At 37.5% G+C, this 21,089-nt stretch overlaps 1 protein-coding gene and 1 long non-coding RNA gene across 3 annotated transcripts; one reads left to right on the top strand and one right to left on the bottom strand.

Annotated features, from left to right (window-relative positions):
• The first annotated feature begins 2,684 nt into the window (after positions 1 to 2,684).
• Positions 2,685 to 20,662, top strand: MAT2B (methionine adenosyltransferase 2B). Of its 2 annotated transcripts, none has more exons than XM_003981336.6 (7): positions 2,685 to 2,851; positions 11,551 to 11,745; positions 14,101 to 14,215; positions 14,403 to 14,555; positions 17,447 to 17,640; positions 18,984 to 19,097; positions 19,731 to 20,662. In XM_003981336.6, exons 1-7 carry the CDS (start codon positions 2,822 to 2,824, stop codon positions 19,899 to 19,901), a joined length of 972 nt encoding a protein of 323 aa, XP_003981385.1. In that variant the 5' UTR covers positions 2,685 to 2,821; the 3' UTR covers positions 19,902 to 20,662. The 2 variants fall into 2 exon arrangements, with proteins under 2 accessions (XP_003981385.1, XP_003981384.1); XM_003981335.6 differs by lacking the exon at positions 2,685 to 2,851 and adding an exon at positions 5,120 to 5,281.
• Positions 3,005 to 5,504, bottom strand: LOC109503266. Its single transcript, XR_002744989.2, has 4 exons — positions 5,372 to 5,504; positions 4,750 to 4,871; positions 3,687 to 4,473; positions 3,005 to 3,468 (listed from the first exon to the last, which is right to left on the bottom strand). It is a non-coding gene; the product is annotated as an uncharacterized LOC109503266 (long non-coding RNA).
• Positions 20,663 to 21,089: the final 427 nt, after the last annotated feature.

Below are 21,089 nucleotides of genomic sequence, written 5' to 3'. Positions count from 1 at the left end.
AGGTGGAGTTGTCACACACAGTAAACTTTATCTGCAGCAAATAAGGAGATCACAGGGAATAGCTTCCAAAGCCATGAGTCCCTGAGCAAGGGTGAATGGATTCCTTTTATCCAGGGTTAGGATGCAAGTAGAAAGGGGAACTTCATCAGCATATGTAGAAGCAGGCATAAGATTGTGCATGCGCCTTAAGGAAACATGCCTATACATGTGTTCTGTGAATGAGGCTTGTTCCCCGCTACCGCCACCCCCCCCCCCCCGCCGGGTGGAGATTTTAGTATTATAATGAGGTAAAGGTAACTGTCAGTCACCCCACAAATCACTCAGTGGTCCATTTCCACAGGCATGAGTCGGGGGTTGAGCTCAAACTTGTCTGGAGGTCTGGGCCAGCAGATTCTTTGCCCTACCATTTGATACTGCTTGAGGGGTAGTTGCAGTTTCGGGATACTCTGTTCTTCAGGTCTTTTGCCTGAGTTAAGAGATAAGCTGGAAAGAAGAGCTTAAGGAAAAATGTGGGACAAAGGTCGGGTATAAGCAGGTAAGTAGTAAAGGTCAGGTCTTGGGGTCTAGCCGGTGACAGTATTTCAGTATGATTTTAGTTTGCATTTCCCATATGCTGAGCATCTTTTTATGTAATTATTGACCAATTTTCTGTCTTTGTTAAGTATGTGTTCAAAGCGTGTCCTTTTTTTTAAGTTTATTTATTTGGGGGGGGGGGCAGGGAGAGAATTCTAAGCAGGCTCCACACTGTCAGCGCAGAGCCCCACGTGGGGCCTGAACCCACGAACCGTGAGTGAGATCGTGACCTGAGCCGAAACCAAGAGTTGGACACTCAACCGACTGAGCCACCCAAGGTGTCCCAAAATTGTGTTCATTTTTTAAATGATTAAAAAAAAAAAACAATTGAGTTGTAGTGTTGTCAGTAACCAACCTCTGTGTTTCGGATCCAAAATCTAACATGAAGACAGAGTTTGGAATAAGGAGGAACAATAGCTTTATTGCTTTGCAGGGTAAAAGCAGCTGCAGCAGGCCATGGCTTTCAAAAACCGCAAGCCCCCTTCCTGCCCACCCCCTCTGCAGACAAAGAGGCTGGGGGATTTTATAGAGAAATAGAGGATCTAGCCAGTTTAGACACGAATTGTGTATGTGTTTTCAGGGTGGAACTGGGTTCCTGAAACAAAAGGCTAAGAAGGGAAGGTTTACTGAATGGAGGAGGGAAGGAAGGTTGGAGGAAGAGAGGGAAGGGGTTACTCAGTTTAAAATCAAGTTTTGCGGGGCGCCTGGGTGGCGCAGTCGGTTAAGCGTCCGACTTCAGCCAGGTCACGATCTCGCGGTCCGTGAGTTCGAGCCCCGCGTCAGGCTCTGGGCTGATGGCTCGGAGCCTGGAGCCTGTTTCCGATTCTGTGTCTCCCTCTCTCTCTGCCCCTCCCCCATTCATGCTCTGTCTCTCTCTGTCCCAAAAATAAATAAACGTTGAAAAAAAAATTAAAAAAAAAAAATCAAGTTTTGCTGAAGCATTCGTGCAGCCATTTTGATTTTTGTTCAGCTTTATGCGTTTTTAAAATAAGTTACTTAAGTAATCTCTACACCCAACGTGGGGCTTGAACTCACAACCCCAGATCTAGAGTCATGACCCTCTAACTCAGCCAGCCAGGTGCCCCTCAACTTCATGCTTTCAAGCAGTTTCAACAGGTGTACTTTAAATATTCTGACTAGAAATCCTGTTCAGATATATGCACCAAGATTTTTTTCCCTCAGTTTGTGATTTGCCTATTTGTTAATATTGTCTTTTGATGGGTACAAGTTCTTTTATTTTGATAAATTTTAATTTATCAATTTTAAGAAATTGTATAGTCCTCCATTACTTATAGACCTTCTGCATGTCTCATAGAGTTTTCTACGTGCTGTGTGCCCTAAGTGTGTAGAATATAACGAGTTAATATAGTTAGCTCTATCTAAATGGCAATTTTTTTTATTGTTCTAAATTGTTACAGAACCATAGTCCAGAACAATGGTTCAAATTTAACTGAGCATATTAATTGTCCTTGAAATAGTTAAAAATAAGATTATTGGACTTAACTCCTACAGAATGACTTAGTTTCATAGGTTCTGGGGTACAGACAGGTTTGGGAATTGCTGATCTAGAAGTCCTTAATGCCTGGCCAAACTTAAAGCTACTCAATCTACCATTTTCTCAGTCAGAAGGCAGATCAGTGTTAATAGAAATGACCTGCTGCATTTTAATTGTAGGGAGCTGTTACCACCAGTGCCTTTTAATGTCCTTTGAAATAGTTAATGAGGAGACACCAGGAGGAAAAACACTGAAAAACTTTACAAAGATTCTGTTGTAATAACCATAATGTGTAACTGAATAAAATATTTCAGAATAGGAATCAATCAATTGCATGATCTGCCTTCTTTCCATCTGTGAGCTCTTGCTTTTCTTCTTCCAGAGAAAATTGCAACAAGTATTCACAGGAAGGTTTTTTTTGCTTCTTTGTTTCTTCTTTAAAAAAAAAAAAACAACAAAACAACACTGGATCTCCTAATGGTTTTGTAATGGACCTTAACTTGGCAGGCAATTAAACATGAAACTTCTCATTGGGTATTTTCAAGACTGCCAGGGGGAATCAGCTGCCAGTTTACTGCAATGTGGAAAACTGCATGAGATTCTGGGATTGGAATCAAAATGCTAATTTAAAAGGTCGAGTGAAGCTGAAGCTCACGTTTTTCCGTGCCTGCGCTCTCTTCAGGCAGAACAAAGACCCAGGCAGAAGAGGCAGAGACTCATCCCAAGTCTGTTTTCCTGAGATATTTTGGAATCATGCCTGAAATGCCGGAGGACATGGACCAGGTAAGAGCCACATATTCAAGAAATGAAGCATTCTGGAGTTAGTTTCTTTTAAAAGCATCCCAGTGAATGGTAAAAACCAAAAAGGTGTGTTAAAAGAAGAAAAAAGAAACGGGGTGTCATTCATTTCTTTAAAACATGTAACTTTGGAACATGGAAGAATAAACCAAGTTTAATTATTGACCCTGGGAACCAGGTTATGGAGAGCTCAGCTAAGACTCATTAATTGACAAAAATTAAATGCAAAACAGAACAGCAGCTTCATTTACCACATTAAATGCAATGATGTAGGTGAAGGTTCTATGTAACTAAGGATTTTATCTGTAATTGTGTGCCCCAGCCTTTCTTTGTCTTAGCATGAACTGAATCTGCTAACATAACTTTTAGCTCCAGGCTGCTCTCTTTAAATTTATAGACTTCGCCACCACACGAACTTGGATATTGTCTACAACAATGGCATTTTTGTTCACAAAGAAACTTTCATCTTTAAAGAGAATGATAAAAAACTATACATGAACATATACCTTTAGAACTATATGCAAGTTTTACCTGGGAGCTATCAGACCGGTTCTCAAAAGTAGGTGAGAAAACTCTTGTTCCTAACTCTACACGAGGCTGCTCTGCAAAAATAATAATAATAATAATAATAATAATAATAATATGCAATGAAATCTTATTCACATTGAACACTTACTTTTTTTATTAATAGAAAAATTAGGTTGCATCGCAACGTTGTATCTAGAAATTAAAAAAAAAAAAACAAAAATCTCCCAGTTTTTAAAGGAGGAGGATTAGGAGGATCTTAAATTTGCCTCTCCTACCTCCCACCCATACTCACCTTTCTCTTTGTCTGCAGATTATGAATGTTTAATGCTGGGACAGTCCTCTCAAGGACTGTCTGAATAATGCTAAACTGTTAAGGGTAGCAGCTTGCATAAAAATGAAACTCCGAAAACGAGGGGCCTCAGGTTCTCTTCCCCCACCGTTCCAAAAAAAAAAAAAAAAAAAGACTGTTAACACGAATAAAGAAATGAGTTCTTGTTGGGGGGTTGGGCAGAAAGGAAATTCACGGGGCTCAGACAAAGAAAAACTTTTTCAAAAGGCTGTTTAGTCTTTGGCTCTGAAGTAAACTAAAGGGATTATGAAAAGAAGCTCTTTTAAGAAAAATCCAAGCATCGGTCACACTTGTGAGCGACTTTTCAGTTTTGGTATCGTGTATGTCTGAATAAGAACACTCAGATTGGAGCGGTGAACTGTTGGCGAACCCTACAGGGTCTATGGCGGGTTTTTTCCTGAGTAAATTTCGCAGGCATTCCAACTGATAGGCATTTTGCTGTTTTGAGCTAGGAAGGAAACCAGTTGCCTGAGAGGTCGTTCTCAACACTTAGAGCTGTTGTTTCTGATTTGTTACTTTTAAGAAGTCATACAGGTGGTGGAAGGTCCAGACATTACTCTGTCTCTTGGTTTCGTCCTTAATTTACGATGGTTACGGAGGCCAGGCTGGCGTAGCCTGACGGGGCAGTTCCTAATGTGATGCTTCTCAAAGGTGGTCGGTGGGGTTTTGACTCTTGTTAAATCCACTAAAATGTAGAGTCCCTGGTTTTATATTACCGCAGATTTTCATTCTGTAAATACAGGTAAAGTCTGAGAATCTGCGTTTTGAAGAGGCACCCAAGTTATTCCTCCCCTTACCCTCCTCTTTTTAACTAGTTAAAAATAGTTTGATTTATTTGGAATTTGACACATACTACATTTTAGCATCCCAGAACGACAAATGGGTTGTTGAGGTTGTTAATGATTCAGATGCCAGGACTTGTATTTTTATTCTTCGTCTTTCTAAATCTCTGTAAAAAACATTCCTAATGCTGTACGTCCACGGTGCTCCCTCCTTCCCTTCTTACCTAAACACACCCCATGGCTTTAAAATGTTTTCTCCTACTAAACGTATTTTATGCTCAGTTGATTCCCATGCACTGCGCAGTCTGCAAACTTGAAGCCTCAGGCGATCCAATTTAATCCTTCCCTAGTCAAGAAGAGAGACGAAGAGAGAAAATAGTACATAAATTAAACAATCTTCCCCAAAACAAAACTTGTGTTCATTGCCTAAGGCCAAGGCCTTTGTTTTGTGTATCCCTTTAAGAGTTGGGAGTGGGCTGGCTGCGTACAGGACGCTGCCCGGCCCCTTTCGGAGGCATTCACGGAATGTGGCCAATCATCGGGCGCGGCCTTGGCGGCGGAAGCCGGAAGCAGTGAACAGGGGGTCGGCCCGGACCTAGGGAGGCGGGCCGAGGGCGAGGAAGCTGCGGCCCGTGGCGATCCTGGGCTGGAGGAAGTGGCGATCGCTGCGTCTGCGGCGCAAAGACGGCGGGCATGGTGGGGCGAGAGAAGGAGCTCTCTATCCACTTTGTTCCCGGGAGCTGCCGGCTAGTGGAGGTGAGGGAGTCGACCTGGGCGTCTCTTGCAACCGGGAGTGCAGAGGGGGAAGAGCCAGGTCGAGGGGGAGGGAGGGCTTGGGTGGTTTACCTTGCGCATCCTGCAGCAATCCTAGCCCCCAGCCCTGAGTCGTCTCAGCACCTCTTTCCTAGCTCCGGGAGGAGAGGGCGGCGCCACCGAGTTTGTTTACCTCGGCGCACACCCGTTTGTGTTTGCTCTTCCAGTCCTGCGGCAGGAAAGGAGTAGGTCTGGTTTCACTTTCTTGTCTTCTGTCTCCCCTCCCAGCAACGAAGAGGCGTTTTTCTGAGCTGTTTCGATTTTGGTTTTATCTTTCTGAATTTCTTTTTCATTCTTTGTTCATATCCCTCGATCCTGCTAGTTCTTATGTCTGAGAAAGTAGGGGAAAGTGGCTTTTCAGAAATAGCAGTTTTAGAGATGACAACTTACTGAACTTTTAAGTTTTGTGCAAGGCACTGTATTGTGCACTTTACATGCATTATTTAATCGTCATAACTATGAGAGGATTTTTGCTCCATTTTACAGATGAGAAAATTGAGGCTTGTAGGGTGAGTCCTTGGCCCAAGTTCATTAAGTAGGCTTGGAACCGACAAATCTCTTTCACTTTCTCGGGCTTTGAACCGCTACAGAGATTGCATAAAGGAAGGTTGTTACGGTGGGAGAGCTATCCCAGGTATTGCGCTTCCTCCATTCTCTCATATTTCATTACAGGCCTCCCCACATTCAATCCACAGAACTGCTAGAATTTATCTAGCAGTGGGGATAAAAAGAAATGTTAATGCCTAGACTAATGTCTTATGAAAATAAGAGACGGTATGGGAGGTGGCTGTTTTTGATAATGCAGAATTTTTATGCTTTCAAGATACAGCATAGTTAGTGTTTCTAATCACTTTGGGATTTGGGAGGTTAAGTTAAATTTACGTGTTGTTCCTATGTGCTCCTAAAAGTACTGAACACATAACGTTACATATTGTTTACATATATATGCATACGTGTATGTAAAGCTTAATCTTTTTTTCACAGTGGGAGTTCTGTAGACTAATGAAAATAAGTTTTCAATAGGTTTTCATGATTTCCTTCATTAAAAGTGATACAGCCTAAATCTTTTTTTTTTATTGTTTTTTTTTATTTGAATGTAATCTGTACATCCATCAGGGCCCTCTAACTCACAGCCCCAGATTCAGATTGTATGCTGTACAGACTCAGCCAGCTAGGTGTCCCCACGCTAAATCTTGACACATATTTGCTGCTCTCTCAAAACATACAGAATTAAAATTCACTTGTGAGAATGAGGACTGCCTTGCATATTGTGTTGGAGAAGACAACTGTACTGGTACCTGTTTACACTGTCTTGTAGGATAGTAATAGGGTAACAGTAGGAGTTAGACCAGTGTTGCCTAGGTACTCAGGGGATCTTGAGTTAAGTCTTGAGTCCGGTACAGTCTACTCAAAAGATCTGCCTCCAGGGGAATGTTGTATGAGGATCATTGCGGGGGGAGGGAGGGAGGGCGGGATGGGAAACTGCCAAATTGAAAAGGTTCCAAATAGCAAATATTATGTTTACCACTAAAACTTAAGAAGATCTCTATTTAGATGTTAGTCTTTTGCTAAGACATTTTTAGTGGAAGTTAATGCAAGTATGCTAAAGTAGAAATAATTGTCCCAGACTACTGTGGCCATTTGGAAAGATCCATTTATCTCATTACCTATAGTTTGTTATCACTTGATTAGGTAGCATAATAAAAGTGGTAGTTCTGCATTTATTTATATGTATTTAACTTTTCAAAGAATTTTTTGATGTCTATAAATGTGGTCACTTGAAGTTCTGAACTTGTAAGAGTTTCTGCAGAGTGTGGCAAGTATATTCAGAATAACAAAGTGACATTTGATACTTTACACATAAGATAATAAAAATTAAGAAAGTAGATTTTTCAGGTAGATGATTTTTTTGAGCTGTTTATTGTGGTTTTGGGTTAACTAGAAAACTTTTTATTCTTCATTCTGAGTTCCTTGAAGTGCATGGACATCTCTGTGTTTAGCAGGACTAAAATATTTTATGGCGTAACAGTCAAATAATTTTTTTACAGGAATATTTCTTTTCTTTTGAAAATAAAATAATCAAAACTGCTTTTAAAAAGCTTCAGGTAGATTTCTGATAGAGAAAGTCAAAAATAGAAGAGCTATTTTTGTTAGGCATCTTTTAATTTCAGAGTGAGGCACATTTTATTTGCTAACAACCAATAAATTTGCAGTCCAAATGAAAAACCTTGTCTTGGCTCTTACACTGGTGACAGAAGGTGCTCATTGAGTCTCTAGAAAGAACTCTGTGAAGAGGAAAAATTACTTTAAGTAAATGAAGCTCCTTTCACTCCTTTCAGACTCCGTCTACTCTGTGTTGAGGATAATGTGGAAAATGCTAAAATTGTATGAGGAGCCTTAGTCATTTTGTCCAAATGAGGAATTCGATCAATAGAGATTTCAGTAACTTCCCAATACCATATTTTGTGGCAGAACAGTTAAAATTTAATCATTATGAAGTCAAATAGAAGGTCAAAGGATTAAGACGCAACTCTGTATATATTTGGCTTGGACCATAGAAGCAAGAAGCAAGTTCTGGTCCCAACCTTTCCGGTTTTCCATACAACCTTTAACATCTCTAGGCTTCAGATTCCTCAGTTTGGAAATACTTACCCTACATGTTTAACAAGGTTATCTTATGATCAAAAGGTATGATATAGGCTTACATAACACTCAATAGTTTCCAAATACAAGATAGTACAGTATCATTTTTGTTTTAGGAAATGTTTGCACTTCAGATCTCTGCTATTTTAATAAAGAAAATTCTTGAGCATTGACATCTGACCACTAGGTACCATGGACTGTTTTTCATATTTTCTTCTAGGGACCATACAAGTTACCCCAGAGGATAAGGATATAAGGTGGTCTTTTTTCCTCGTAACCTCATCCCTTTTTTGAAGTTAAGTGTATTGAATTCCCAAAGAGCCTTGCTGTGCTTGTAATTTAATACTACTATATTGCATCAAATCCAAGATGTACTTGATTACAATAGCATCTGGGTTCTTGTTTTAAGATGCACTAAAAAGCAAAAAACACTGCAAGTCTAGGACAGTAATAAGTTGCATCTCTATTTCATTCATTTAACAGGGATGTTAAAATGAGGAAAAAGTGTGTTTCACAGAATCAATGCAGTATGCAGAGATCTGAATTCAATGTTTAATAACCTTTGTGGAATGCGTGATGCTTGTTCTTTGACTTTTTGTTGTTTTTCTTTTTTCACGGGGGAAGAGAGAAGGAAAGTTTGTTGTTGCTTTTTGAAAGATGACAATTTTTGGCTTGTTTGAATAAGATAAATTTATCTTTAGGAAAACCTTGGATTTTCCCTGGAGTTCAAGATTACATTTCTCAAAGTACAGTTCCCAAATCACCATCATCAGCACGTTCCTGAGAACTTATTAGAAATGTAAATTATCAGGATTTACCTCAGATGTACTGGATCTGAAAGCCTCACTCATGATTCTTATCTATAGTAAAGCCTAAAAACCACTGACCTAAGAACTGTTCTATATTCCTTTGCTTCTATAAAGTGAAGTACTAAAGAGTGAGAAACTCTGAAGAAACCAAATTATAGCCACTTTATAATATTTTCCCAGGGATCTTTATGGTATTTATTCTGTGTAAATGGTTTTCTGATTGTATCTACTAGACTTGGCATGTTTTATCTTCTTAACAATTCAGTCTTTGTAGAGCTGTTTTTGTGCCAAAATTCAAAGAAAATATTTTGTTGGCTGAAATCCTTGTTTTCATAGATCAGTTGGCTTAGAGCCAAGTTTTACACTAGAGAGCCTAGATGAATTTCACTTCAACTTTTAAAATGTTTTGAAGTTGGTTGCACTAAAGAAAAAATATCTTCAAGAATTTACCTTTTGTACTGTTTCTGTCTGCCCTTTCATTTCAGGTTTTTCCTATGGTATAAATAGATAATTTTGGTGGCCTTTTTTTTTTAAACTATAGTGCCAAGTTATTCTGCTGACATAAGGGCTAAAAAAGAAAGATCTTTAGTTATTATGTGCTTGTTTAAAGTTTTTGACAGCTCAGAATAGATGACCATAACAGCACTTGAAATAAGAAGACCTCAAATTGATAAAACTGTAAGAAATTTTTTTTTTTTAAGTAGGCTCAACGTCCAACATGGGCTTGAACTCACAACCCTGAGATCAAGAGTTGCATGCTGTACCAACCGAGCCAGCTGGGTACCCCTAATAAAACTTTGTTGGTGTTTGTTTATTTATTTATAAATTTTTTTTTAATGTTTATTTGTTTTTGAGAAAGAGAGTACGAGCAGGAGAGGGGCAGAGAAAGAGAGACAGATGCACAGAATCAGAAGCTGGCTCCAGGCTCTGAGCTGTCAGCACAGAGCCCTATGTGAGGCTCGAACCCACGAACCATGAGATCATGACCCGAGCCGAAGTCTGACGCCTATCCAACTGAGCCACCCAGGCGCCCCCGTTTTTGTTTTTTTAAATAGTAAATGTTGATTTTTTTCAAGAGTCTGGGAAATTTGATGTTACACGTCTTAAGAAGAGAAGTTTTTTAAACTGCTTTGGAAACAACTTATTTTCTAGGTAGTTCCTTTTAATTTCATTGTGTAAGGACTTTTTTCTTTCACAATAGCAACACAGATCAATTTAAAATATTTTAGTTTATTTTTTTTTCTCATCTGTGTTAATTTTTTTGTCCTTTTGTCTGTTAGGTTGTTTTTTTTTAATTTTTTTTTTTAATGTTTTATTTATTTTTGAGACAGAAAGTGACAGAGCATGAGCAGGGGAGGGGCAGAGAGAGAGGGAGACACAGAATCCAAATCAGGCTCCAGGCTCTGAGCTGTCAGCACAGAGCCCGACCTGGGGCTCAAACTCACAAACCACAAGATCATGACCTGAGCCAAAGTCAGACGCTCAACCGACTGAGCCACCCAGGCGCGCCCATGTTAGGTTTTTTTTTTTTTATATATATATATATTTTTGAGTGGGAGAGAGTGTGTGAACACAAGTGGGGGAGGGGCGCAGAGAGGGGGACAGAGCATCTGAAGCAGGGTCTGCACCCACAGCACAGAGCCAGATGTGGGACTTGAACTCAGGAGCCACAAGATCATGACCTGAAACTGAGCCACTCAGGTGTCCCTGTCCTTTTATGTTAGTTTTAACAGGTCTGTGAAGATAAATTTAGAGTTAACTCAGGAAAATTTACTGATTAAATTTAGAAATGGTTTAATTTAAACCATTGGTTAAAATTGAATATTTGGTTTGGTTAAACTCAGAATATTATTACTATTAAGGCCACATTTTTTTTTCCTCCACATAAATGCCTGTGACATGTGAATTCCTTAACTCAGACCTATCAAAATATGATAAATCAATGAAATGTGAAAGAAAAGTTGAGGTTACAAACTGAAGACCAAAAAATGTCAACTTTTGAGTATATTGTTGAATACAGCCAAATAGTTCATCCGGCCATAAAAAATAAGTAAGCTTCAAACTAATGGTGCATTTTATAAACTGGAGGATGTAATTAAAATTGCTGTTTGTTCATTTTGACATCACTCATCATTAAAATAAGATTTTCCATTATTAACATAAGAAATCAGGGCACCTACCTGGCTCATTAGGTAGAACATGTGAATCTGGATCTTGTTGTAAGTTCGAGCCTCACCTTGGGTCTAGAGATTACTTAAAGATAAAATACTTTTTAAGTTTATTTGTCTTCAGAGATAGAGTGTGCTCATGCAAGCAGGGGAGGGACAGAAAGAAAGAATCCCAAGCAGGCTCTACCCTAAGTGCAGAGCCCAGTGCGGGGCTCAAACCCAGAAACTGTGATACCATGACCTGACCTGAAATCAAGGGTCAGGCGGTTAACTGAGCCATCCAGGTGCCCCCAAAATAAAATCTTTATTTTTTTTTTCTAAAAGGTGGGGGTGGGGGTTGGAATTTAATTGACTAGGTATATCCTTACAGTATCATTTTGGGTTCTTTTTCATGGATAGGATTAATAAAACTTTTAATAAGTGATATAATTATTGATGCAGTTTGATTTTTATTCTAACTTAAGAGTTGTCTAATAGATGTAGGACATGAAGCTAACTTCTTAGACTCAAAGTATTTAGTGAACAATGATGATGACTGATTTCTTAGAATATTTTCAAAGTGAGTAATCTTTATCCTTCTTCACTTTTTTAGGAGGAAGTTAACCTCCCCAGTAGGCGGGTTTTGATTACTGGTGCCACTGGGCTTCTGGGCAGAGCTGTGTATAAAGAATTTAAGCAGAATAATTGGCATGCCTTTGGCTGTGGTTTTAGAAGAGCAAGACCAAAATTTGAACAGGTTAATCTTTTGGATTCTGAAGCGGTTCATCACATCATTCATGATTTTCAGGTATGGTTGAGTCTGTTTATTTTAGCACATATATAAACTATGTTAAGAATTGTCTGGATGATTTAGAAATTGTTCTTTTCTCAAGGAAAATACTGTACTTAAGCTGTAACCTACTAAGCAGCAATAATATACAGTTGACCCTTGAATAATTCAGGATTTAGGAATGCTGACTCCTGCACAATTGAAAATCTGTATAAGAGGGGCACCTGGGTGGCTCAGTTGGTTAAGTGTCCAACTTTGGCTCAGGTCATGATCTCACAGCTCGTGAGTTCGAGCCCCATTGTCGGGCTCTGTGCTGACAGCTCAGAGCCTGGAGCCTGCTTCCCATTCTGTTTCTCCCTCTCCCTCTGCTCCTCCCCTGCTCACACTCTGACTCTCTCTGTCTTTCAATAATAAATAAATGTTTAAAAAAGAAAAAAAAGAAAGAAAATCTATATAACATTTTACTTCCCCCAAACTTAACTGCTAATAGCCTACTATTGACTGGAAGCCTTACCGATAACTCAGTTGATTACACATATTTTGTACATTATATGTGTTATATACTGTATTCTTACAATAAAGTAAACTAGGGAGAAGAAAATATTACTGAGTAAATCATAAGGAAGAGAAAATACATTTAAAACACAGTACTGTATTTATAAACAACAACAAAAAAATCAGCATATAAGTGGATCCATGCAATTCAAATCCATGTTCAAAGGTCAATTGAGTAGTGCACTTTTTTTTTTTTTGTAAGCATGCAAAGTATATGTAGTCCTTGAAAAGATTAGGTTGAAACATAGGTTGACAAAAGTTGGAAATATGAGCATTTTATAAAAAGCTTATGTTTGTGAAGTACTCTTGTTAAGCACCACTTTCTATGCAAATGCTTTTTTAATATTGTCTGTAAACCTTACAGCACTGCAAAATCGATACTATCATTTCCATTTTAGAGGTGAAAAAAGCTCAGAGAGGTTAAATAACTCTTAACCATTGCCATAGAAAAGTTATGAAAAAATTTAGGTTCTATTCTACGTCTGATCAAATTGAGAGTTAAAGTTCTTTTCAGAAGTATGGTCCAAGAGACATGCGCATCAGAATCACTTGGGGAACTTGTTCTTTAGGTGTGTCTCACTTCCAGAGGTTTTAATTCAGTAAGTCTATGGTGGGGACCAGGACATCTTAAGAAGCACCCTGGATTATGCACATTGAAGTTTTAAAACAACTCCAAAGGTCATGGTTCCTCTAACAGTTGTTGAGGAAGGAGATCATTTGGTATGTTTGTACATGAGCCCTGTGTGTCAGTGGTTTTACCAAATCTTAACCTTGGTTCACCTTCTTTGGGAAGTAGATGCCCCATGCATTCCTCAATCTTTAATTAAAAACATAATATAATCTATAATTAAATCTATAATTAAAAACATAATTTTTTTTTTTTTTTTTTTTAAATAAGTTCTAGAGAGCGCCTAGATGGTTCAGTTGGTTAAGCATCTGACTCTTGATTTCATCTCAGGTCCTGATTTCAGGGTTCATGAGTTCAAGCCTCCAAGTCAGTGTCTATGCTGCATGGAGCCTACTTGGAATTCTCTGTCTCTGTCTGTCTATCTGCCCCTGTCCCTCCCCTGCACCTTCATATTTTCCCTCTCCATCTCCCTCTCCCAAAATAAAACATTAAAAAAAAAAAAAATAGTAAGCTCTAGGCCCAATGTGGGGCTTGAACTCACAAACCCAACAAAATCAAAAGTTGCATGTTCTACCCACTGAGCCAACCAGGCACCTCCCATTCTATCTGAAATAGAATTGTACTGAAATAGTCTCCTTACATATCTGTCTTTTTTTGTTGTTTTCTACTAGATTATGAAATCCTGTTCCTTGCACAGTGTTTACTATACAGCTGACATACTAAATGATGAACTGGGAATTTAGTTTTTGTGGGTAGTTGACATTTGTTAAGTAGTCTAAGAGATTTGAGTTTATGAATTTAATTTGAAATTTGTATTCTCCCTTTAATGTAGATTTATTAAGTATTAAGGTCATATTAATTACATTAATGTTAGCTCTTTTCTCCGACCCACATTAGAGGACAAAGCTTATTTTGATTGAGAAATAATAGTTGTTGACACTGATTTTGGTTTTCCTCGGGATTACTAAATTGCTCTTTGCTTTTCAGGGCCTATATATATGTTAAGGAAGTTCGAAACTTGAAAAAGGAAAGCATGGCAAAACTACAATAAAAATTACAGCGATTCTGTAGTTGAAGGAATGTTGATTTAACAAACTTTTTTTTTTTATGAATTGAGTTACTATTGGAAGGCTGTAGCTCCCCTGTTTTATTCCTTATGGTTTAAAAATACATCAATGTTTAACTTCCAGCCCCATGTCATAGTACATTGTGCAGCAGAGAGAAGGCCAGATGTTGTCGAAAATCAGCCAGATGCTGCTTCGCAACTTAATGTGGATGCTTCTGGGAATTTAGCAAAGGAAGCAGGTAATGATGACTTTATGAAGTCTTCATGAAATATTAAATAATTGCTGAGTTTATAAAGATTGAAGTTTTGTAGATTGCTTATAAGAGGTTTGTTTTATATATGATGAATAGCTGTTATGAATACCAGTACAGAGTAATGTTGTGTAATAATTTAATAGATGATTTTTTTCATGTCTTTCTTTTTTAGCTTTAATTGGAGCATTTCTAATCTACATTAGCTCAGATTATGTATTTGATGGAACAAATCCACCTTACAGAGAGGAAGATGTACCAAGTCCCCTAAATCTGTATGGCAAAACAAAATTAGAAGGAGAAAAGGCTGTCCTAGAGAACAATTTAGGTAAGACACAATTTCTTTAGCCTCTGATTGCTTTGAGGAAATGATATGACATCTATACAAACATGTTTTTTAGGGCGCCTAGGTGGCTCAGTCGGTTGGGTGGCCGACTTCAGCTCAGGTTCTGATCCCATAGCCCGTGGGTTCAAGCCCTGCGTCGGGCTCTATGCTGACAACTCAGAGCCTGGAGCCTGCTTCAGATTCTGTGTCTCCCTCTCTCTGCCCCTTCCCCACTCAGTCTGTCTCTGTCTCTCAAAAATGAAGAAATGTTCAATAAATAAGTAAAATATTTAAAAAAACAAATATGTTTTTTAAATTTTGAAAAAATTGAGCATAAATCATTGGAGAAAGAAGGTAGTTAATAAAAAAGAAAAATAAGAATTTTAGAAATCATGAAGAATTTATGAATTTTTCCAGACTTTCCAGTAACAATGTATACATAAATGTCATTTTATAGGGGCACCTGGTGGCTCAGTCCATAGAACATGTGACTCTTGATCTTGGGATTGTGAGTTCAAGCCCCACATTAGGCGTAGAACTTACTTAAAAAAAATATATTATTGTATAAAGAAAAGAAGTCTTAATAGTATAAATATTTGTAACCTACTTTGAAAAAACAGCTCAGTATCATTTCTCCTAGATTGAGGTATTTGGGTTTTTTTGTATGTTTTTTATTTTTATTATTTATTTTATTTTATTTATTAAAAAATTTTTTTTAATATTTATTTTTGAGAGGGAGAGAGCATGAACGGGGAGGGGCAGAGAGAGAGGGAGACAGGATACGAAGCAGGCTTCAGGCTCTGAGCTGTCAGCACAGCTGACATTATTTTATTTTTTTATTTTAGAGTTGGGGAGAGAGGCAGAAAGAGAGAGAGAGAATCTCTTTTTTTTCTTAATGTTTATTCATTTTTGAGAGAGACAGAGCATGAGTTGGGGGAGGGTCAGAGAGAGAGAGAGACACGGAATTTGAAGCAGGCTTCAGGCTCCAAGCTGTCAGCACAGAACCTGACGTGGGGCTTGAACCCAGGAACTATGAGATCATGATCTGAGCTGAAGTTGGATGCTTAACCAACCACCCTCTTCCTTTTCAGGGCCTACATATATGGTAAGGAAGTTTGAAACTTGAAAAAGGGAAGCAAGAAAAACTACATTAAAAATTACATATATATTTATATGTATTACAAATATATATTTTATATATATTTGTATATATTTTATAATGAAAACTACATTAAAAATTACAAATATATATTTATGGATATTTTTATATATTTACATATATGTGTGTGTGTGTGTGTGTGTGTGTGTGTATATATAGAGAGAGAGAGAGAGAGAGAGAATGAATATGAATCATAAGCTGGCTCCAAGCTCAGCACAGAGGGTTGATCCCATGACCCCAAGATTGTGACCTGAGCTGAAATCAGAAGTTGGACGCTCAACACGCAGGCGCCCCTTTAGGGTTTTAAAAAGAAGTCAAGAGCAGAAGTTCTTTTATAACGCTGCCTCGGAGAAGCACCAGATGTGGTTAGGTATGGAAGCAATTTTTGTGAATTTTTAAAAGTGTATGGGTTTTGTTTTATAACCTGGTTCTCCCCCCATATTTGTATTTTAATACATAGTGAATCATCTCTGGGTTATCTTTTTCCTATCAATGGCTGTATAGTACTTGATGTAATGATTCCTTGCACTGCCCTAGACTGTACTGTCTTTGAGAAGCATCCTCTAATATAGATTTCCAGGATATATAGTTTTTTAATATTCTAAATTATCATGCAGGAATCATCCTTGAATGCATTTCTATACACAGTTATCCAATATGTTGATTTAATTAAAATACTTTGTGGGGTGCCTGGATGGCTCAGTTGGTTAAACTTCCAACTTCTGCTCAAGTCATGATCTCCTGGTTCATGGGTTTGAGCCCCATGTTGGGCTCTCTGCCGTCAGTGTGGATCCTGCTCTGGATCCTCTGTCTCCCTCTCCTCTGCCCCTCCCCACTTGTGACCTCTGTCTCAAAAATAAAAAATATTTGAAAAAAAAATAGTTTGTTAATTTTCAGTTAAGGTGTTAATTATCCAGTCTGTTGTGACAGCTCATTAGGGACCAACATAAAATCTAAATATATCATAATTCCTTACTCAGTGGTTTCAAGAATTGAAATTCAAGAATTGGTTGAATTCTACCACAGAATAGTTTACTATGCCATTTATCTTTTAACAAGAATGTTCTTACATAATTACAATGTAGTTATCACACTCAGGAAATGTAACATTAATATAATGTTATACATATTGTTTATATAGGAATTTTCCCACTTGTCCTAATAATGGCCTTCAATGCATTTTATTTCTTATTTTTTTATTCTTTAATAAGTCAAAGATCACTTACTGTGTTTAGTTGTCATGATCGGTTGAATTTCTTCATTACTAGGATTGTTGAAAATAACATATAAAAATACCCCAAATGACAGAGACCTTTAAAAACTCAGTATTACATATGGGGCGCCTGGGTGGCTCAGTCCGTTGAGCGTCTGACTTCGGCTCAGGTCGTGATCTCATGGTCTGTGAGTTCGAGCCCCGCGTCGGGCTCTGTGCTGACAGGTCGGAGCCTGGAGCCTGCTTCCCCTTCTCTGTCTCCCTGTGTCTCTGCCCCTCCCCTCTTCATGCTCTGTCTCTCTGTCAAAAACAAATAAACATTTAAAAAAATTAAAAAGAAAGTATCACATTTATTAAATGGGCCTTATTACAGAGAAGCCATATGTCATTTTGGTACATTGCAAGTTTCCTACAATCTAGTTTAAATCCGCATACTTTCATTTTATATCAGGACTTAAGATAAGAACCAGTCAGCTTTAAAAGATTTTTTTAAAGATTATTTTTTTTTTAATTAATTCGTAGGAGCTGCTGTTTTGAGAATTCCTGTTTTGTATGGAGAAGTCGAAAAGCTTGACGAAAGTGCTGTGACTGTTATGTTTGATAAAGTGCAGTTCAGTAACAAGTCTGCAAACATGGACCACTGGCAGCAGAGGTTCCCCACACACGTCAAAGATGTAGCCACTGTGTGTCGCCAGTTAGCAGAAAAGAGGATGCTGGTGAGAATCTTGGGAAGGAAGAATTTCTGATTTCCACCATTGAGTGAAAGTCACAGTGCTTTTGCTTTCTTTGCTAATATTTCTTTCTTTTTAAAGTGATGGAAAATCATTGAGGTTTTTTTTGTTTTTTTTTTTAAGTTTATATATTTATTTTGGGAGAGAGAGAGATCGCATGCGCACAAGTGAAGGGGCAGAGAGAGAGAGAATCCTAAGCAGGCTTTGCACCGCCAGTGCAGAGCCAGATGTGGAGCTTAAAATCACGAACTTCGAGATCATGACCTGAGCCAAAGTTGGATGCTTAACTGCCTGAGCCACCCAGGCGCCCCTTAAATAATAGTTTTTAATTAATAATATAAAGAAACAACTGCAAGTTTTTATTTAAAATTTTTAGAACGACAAAGAGACCAAACAAAAGTGGTTTGCAGTAGTAGGCTATACTTATAAATAGTAAAAATATTATGCTCTTGTGTTTGAATTGATTTCTCATATACTATGGACCCTGTCTGTCATTCTTTTATTGCAAGATGACTAGAAACTTGTATTTTTTCTTTGGATGACAAAATAATCTAATGTCTTTAACACGTTACTCTGTTTGGGGCACCTGACTGGCTCATTCTGTAGAGCGTGTGACTCTTGATCTCAGGGTTGTGAGTTTGAGTCCAATGTTAGGTGTGGAGATTACTTAAAAATAGAATCTTTAAAAAAAAAATTAATTTTGTTTAAGATCTGTGTAGTGCCAAAGAAGAATGAATCTACATAGGAATTTATAATTTCAGCCTTTTTAAGAATGATTTGTAATATTTTTAGATATTAGAATAGGAATTAGTTTTAGACATGAAAAAGTCGGAACTAAATAGAGTATTCATGGAAAGATGAGACTGATTTATTTTAGAATAGTAATAAGTTTGTCTATAGTTTTTTAACACATAAAAATTTGTATTTTAAATATGTACTATACTAGTATTTAATGATGTTATGACTAATTACCTCAAAATGATTCTTAACAGTTTTGGTTTTAGCTTCTTAGAATAATTAGAAATACTCATTAAATGGGCCTGTTTCCATAAAAATCTGTAATCATTTTTAGGATTCCCACTAAATAAAATTGGAGTCATTTATATTTTTATTTAAAAAAATTCTTAAGCCTAAATTCAAGAAATTGCTTCTCATGTTTAGCTGGGTATATTTATAGGAATTTGATTTTAGATACCTTGTGGAGAGCATTCCAGAAAGGAGGGATGTGTTTCAATTCTTGGACCTGTTAAATTAGCTTTTCTGTCACACCTACCATTCTGCTCAGCTGAAAAAGTTGATCCTATTTTGAATTCTTGTGTCTTTATTAGGATCCATCAATTAAAGGAACCTTTCACTGGTCTGGCAATGAACAGATGACTAAGTATGAAATGGCATGTGCAATCGCAGATGCTTTCAATCTCCCCAGCAGTCACTTAAGACCTGTAAGTACATGGCATTTTGTTTTGTTTTGTTTTGTTTTATTTTATTTTATTTTATTTTATTTTATTTAAAAAATGGTTTTTTTTTAATGCTTATTCACTTTTGAGAGAGCATGAGCGGGGGAGGGACAGAGATGGGGGGACACAGAATCCAAAGCAGGCTCCAGGCTCTGAGCGCTCAGCACAGAGCCCGTTGCGGGGCTCGAGCCCATTAACGGTGAGATCAGGAACTGAGCCGAAGTTGGACGCTCAACTGACTGAGCCACCCAGTACGTGGCATTTTAAAATTTCACTTGTTGAAAGCCCAGATCTGTCACGATAGTATGTATTGTTGATACAATTTTTCTTGTTGCTTTAAAAATATTGAAGGACTTTATTTTCTAGTACTAGTTAAAGTTCACTTTGCGTGTTTGCTGGTGGTTTATATTGTTACTTATCTCTAAATCATCATGTACAAGGAAGCCCATGAGTACTGGTGAAGTTTATAGAAAAAAGTATTGTCTTAATTGTTTATTTGTATATTTTTCCAGGAATCAGACAGATTTGCAGTAAGGACAGAGTCAAATAGAGAATATAAAACCTCAACATGGGCTTTTTACTTATTTCAAATACTTTTGTTTCTATTTTTCTTTAAAGATAACTGACAGTCCTGTCTTAGGAGCACAACGTCCAAGAAATGCTCAGCTTGACTGCTCCAAATTAGAGACCTTGGGCATTGGCCAGCGAACACCATTTCGAATTGGAATCAAAGAATCACTCTGGCCTTTCCTCATTGACAAGAGATGGAGACAAACGGTCTTTCATTAGTGTATGTGCAGTTTGCTTTTTTTTTTTTTTTTTTTAATTGAGAAGTACAGTATGTGGCACTTTTTAAAGAAAAAAGGAAATAGTTTTGTATGAGTGCTCTTTAATTGTGACTCATGATCTTTCAGGTAAATGATGCTCTTGCACTAGTGAAATTGTCTAAAGAAACTAAGGGCAATAATGCCTCATTTGAAGTAATGATTTTTCTGTTTATCATTTTGTTTATTCTGGCTTAACTTTGAGTATAGTAAATTATGATTCTTAAATATTTACGAGCCAGGATGAGACGGATCTACTGTAGACTTTTTCTTGGATGAAATGCATTGTTCATTCCTATAACCTCTACATTTTCAGGACTTTTGCAACTGTCGACCCTTTTATGTTTTAAAGTGTGTTAAGTAGTATGAAAATCATTGGTGTTCATTATTTGCATTGCTTGAGCTCTGATCAAAATGTTTGAAGAAAGAAACTTTATTTTTGCAACCTAAGTGCAGTTTTTAAGCTTGAGATGTTTCAACAAGTTATGTGTAATTGGAACTCCTGCAGCTTGATGCCTCCTGCTTTTGTAGCAGTGTATGGTGAGCACTTGACAGAGAGACTATGTGTGAATGTGTATGTATTTTTTTAATATGTGTAAAACTGTCCTTTTCACTCCATGTCACTAAGTGATATTTCATATCTGTGGTTATACTAATAAACATGGGCCTTGAAAGTCTTCGGGGCCATTCACGAATAATAATAAACATGTACTGCTGGCATGGTAATGCTTAGTTTTCTTTTATTTACTTTTTAAATGTAAGGACCGCACATCTACACTCATTGTTATTTTGTTGCTTGCATTTTTTAAAAATTACGTTCTCGTGTAAAATTTGATGCAGATAAGAAAATATAGTTACTATCGAAGTTTATAAACCAATAATGAACACTGGTGAACTCACCACTTGAGATGCAGAATGTTACAGATACTGTATCTACTTTTGCCAACTGATTGTTTTTTTAACTAAACATAACTATGTAATCTTGCTACATATTTACATAGAATGTTCCTTCTGAGGAGTACAGAGTATTTGAATGTATTATCTATACTAAGTAGTATTCAGGTGACCTTAGCCTCAAGGATATTTTTGGTCCTTAATAAGGATTCAGAATGGTGGAGTGACTTGTAAATGCCTTGACTTCAACTCAAGAGTC

This window comes from Felis catus, chromosome A1 (genome assembly GCF_018350175.1).
Source record: "Felis catus isolate Fca126 chromosome A1, F.catus_Fca126_mat1.0, whole genome shotgun sequence".
Classification (NCBI taxonomy): Eukaryota; Metazoa; Chordata; class Mammalia; order Carnivora; family Felidae; genus Felis; species Felis catus.
The sequence above is the reverse complement of the archived record's forward strand: the minus strand, read 5'-3'. Positions and strand labels throughout refer to the sequence as shown.

Excerpts from the sequence above, each read along its gene's own strand:
- MAT2B (XM_003981335.6), top strand. The coding sequence starts at position 5,219 with ATGGTGGGGCGAGAGAAGGAGCTCTCTATCCACTTTGTTCCCGGGAGC. Across the intron at positions 14,216-14,402 it reads GAATTTAGCAAAGGAAGCAG|CTTTAATTGGAGCATTTCTA; the intron begins GTAATGATGACT and ends TTTCTTTTTTAG. Across the intron at positions 19,098-19,730 it reads CCAGCAGTCACTTAAGACCT|ATAACTGACAGTCCTGTCTT; the intron begins GTAAGTACATGG and ends TTTTCTTTAAAG.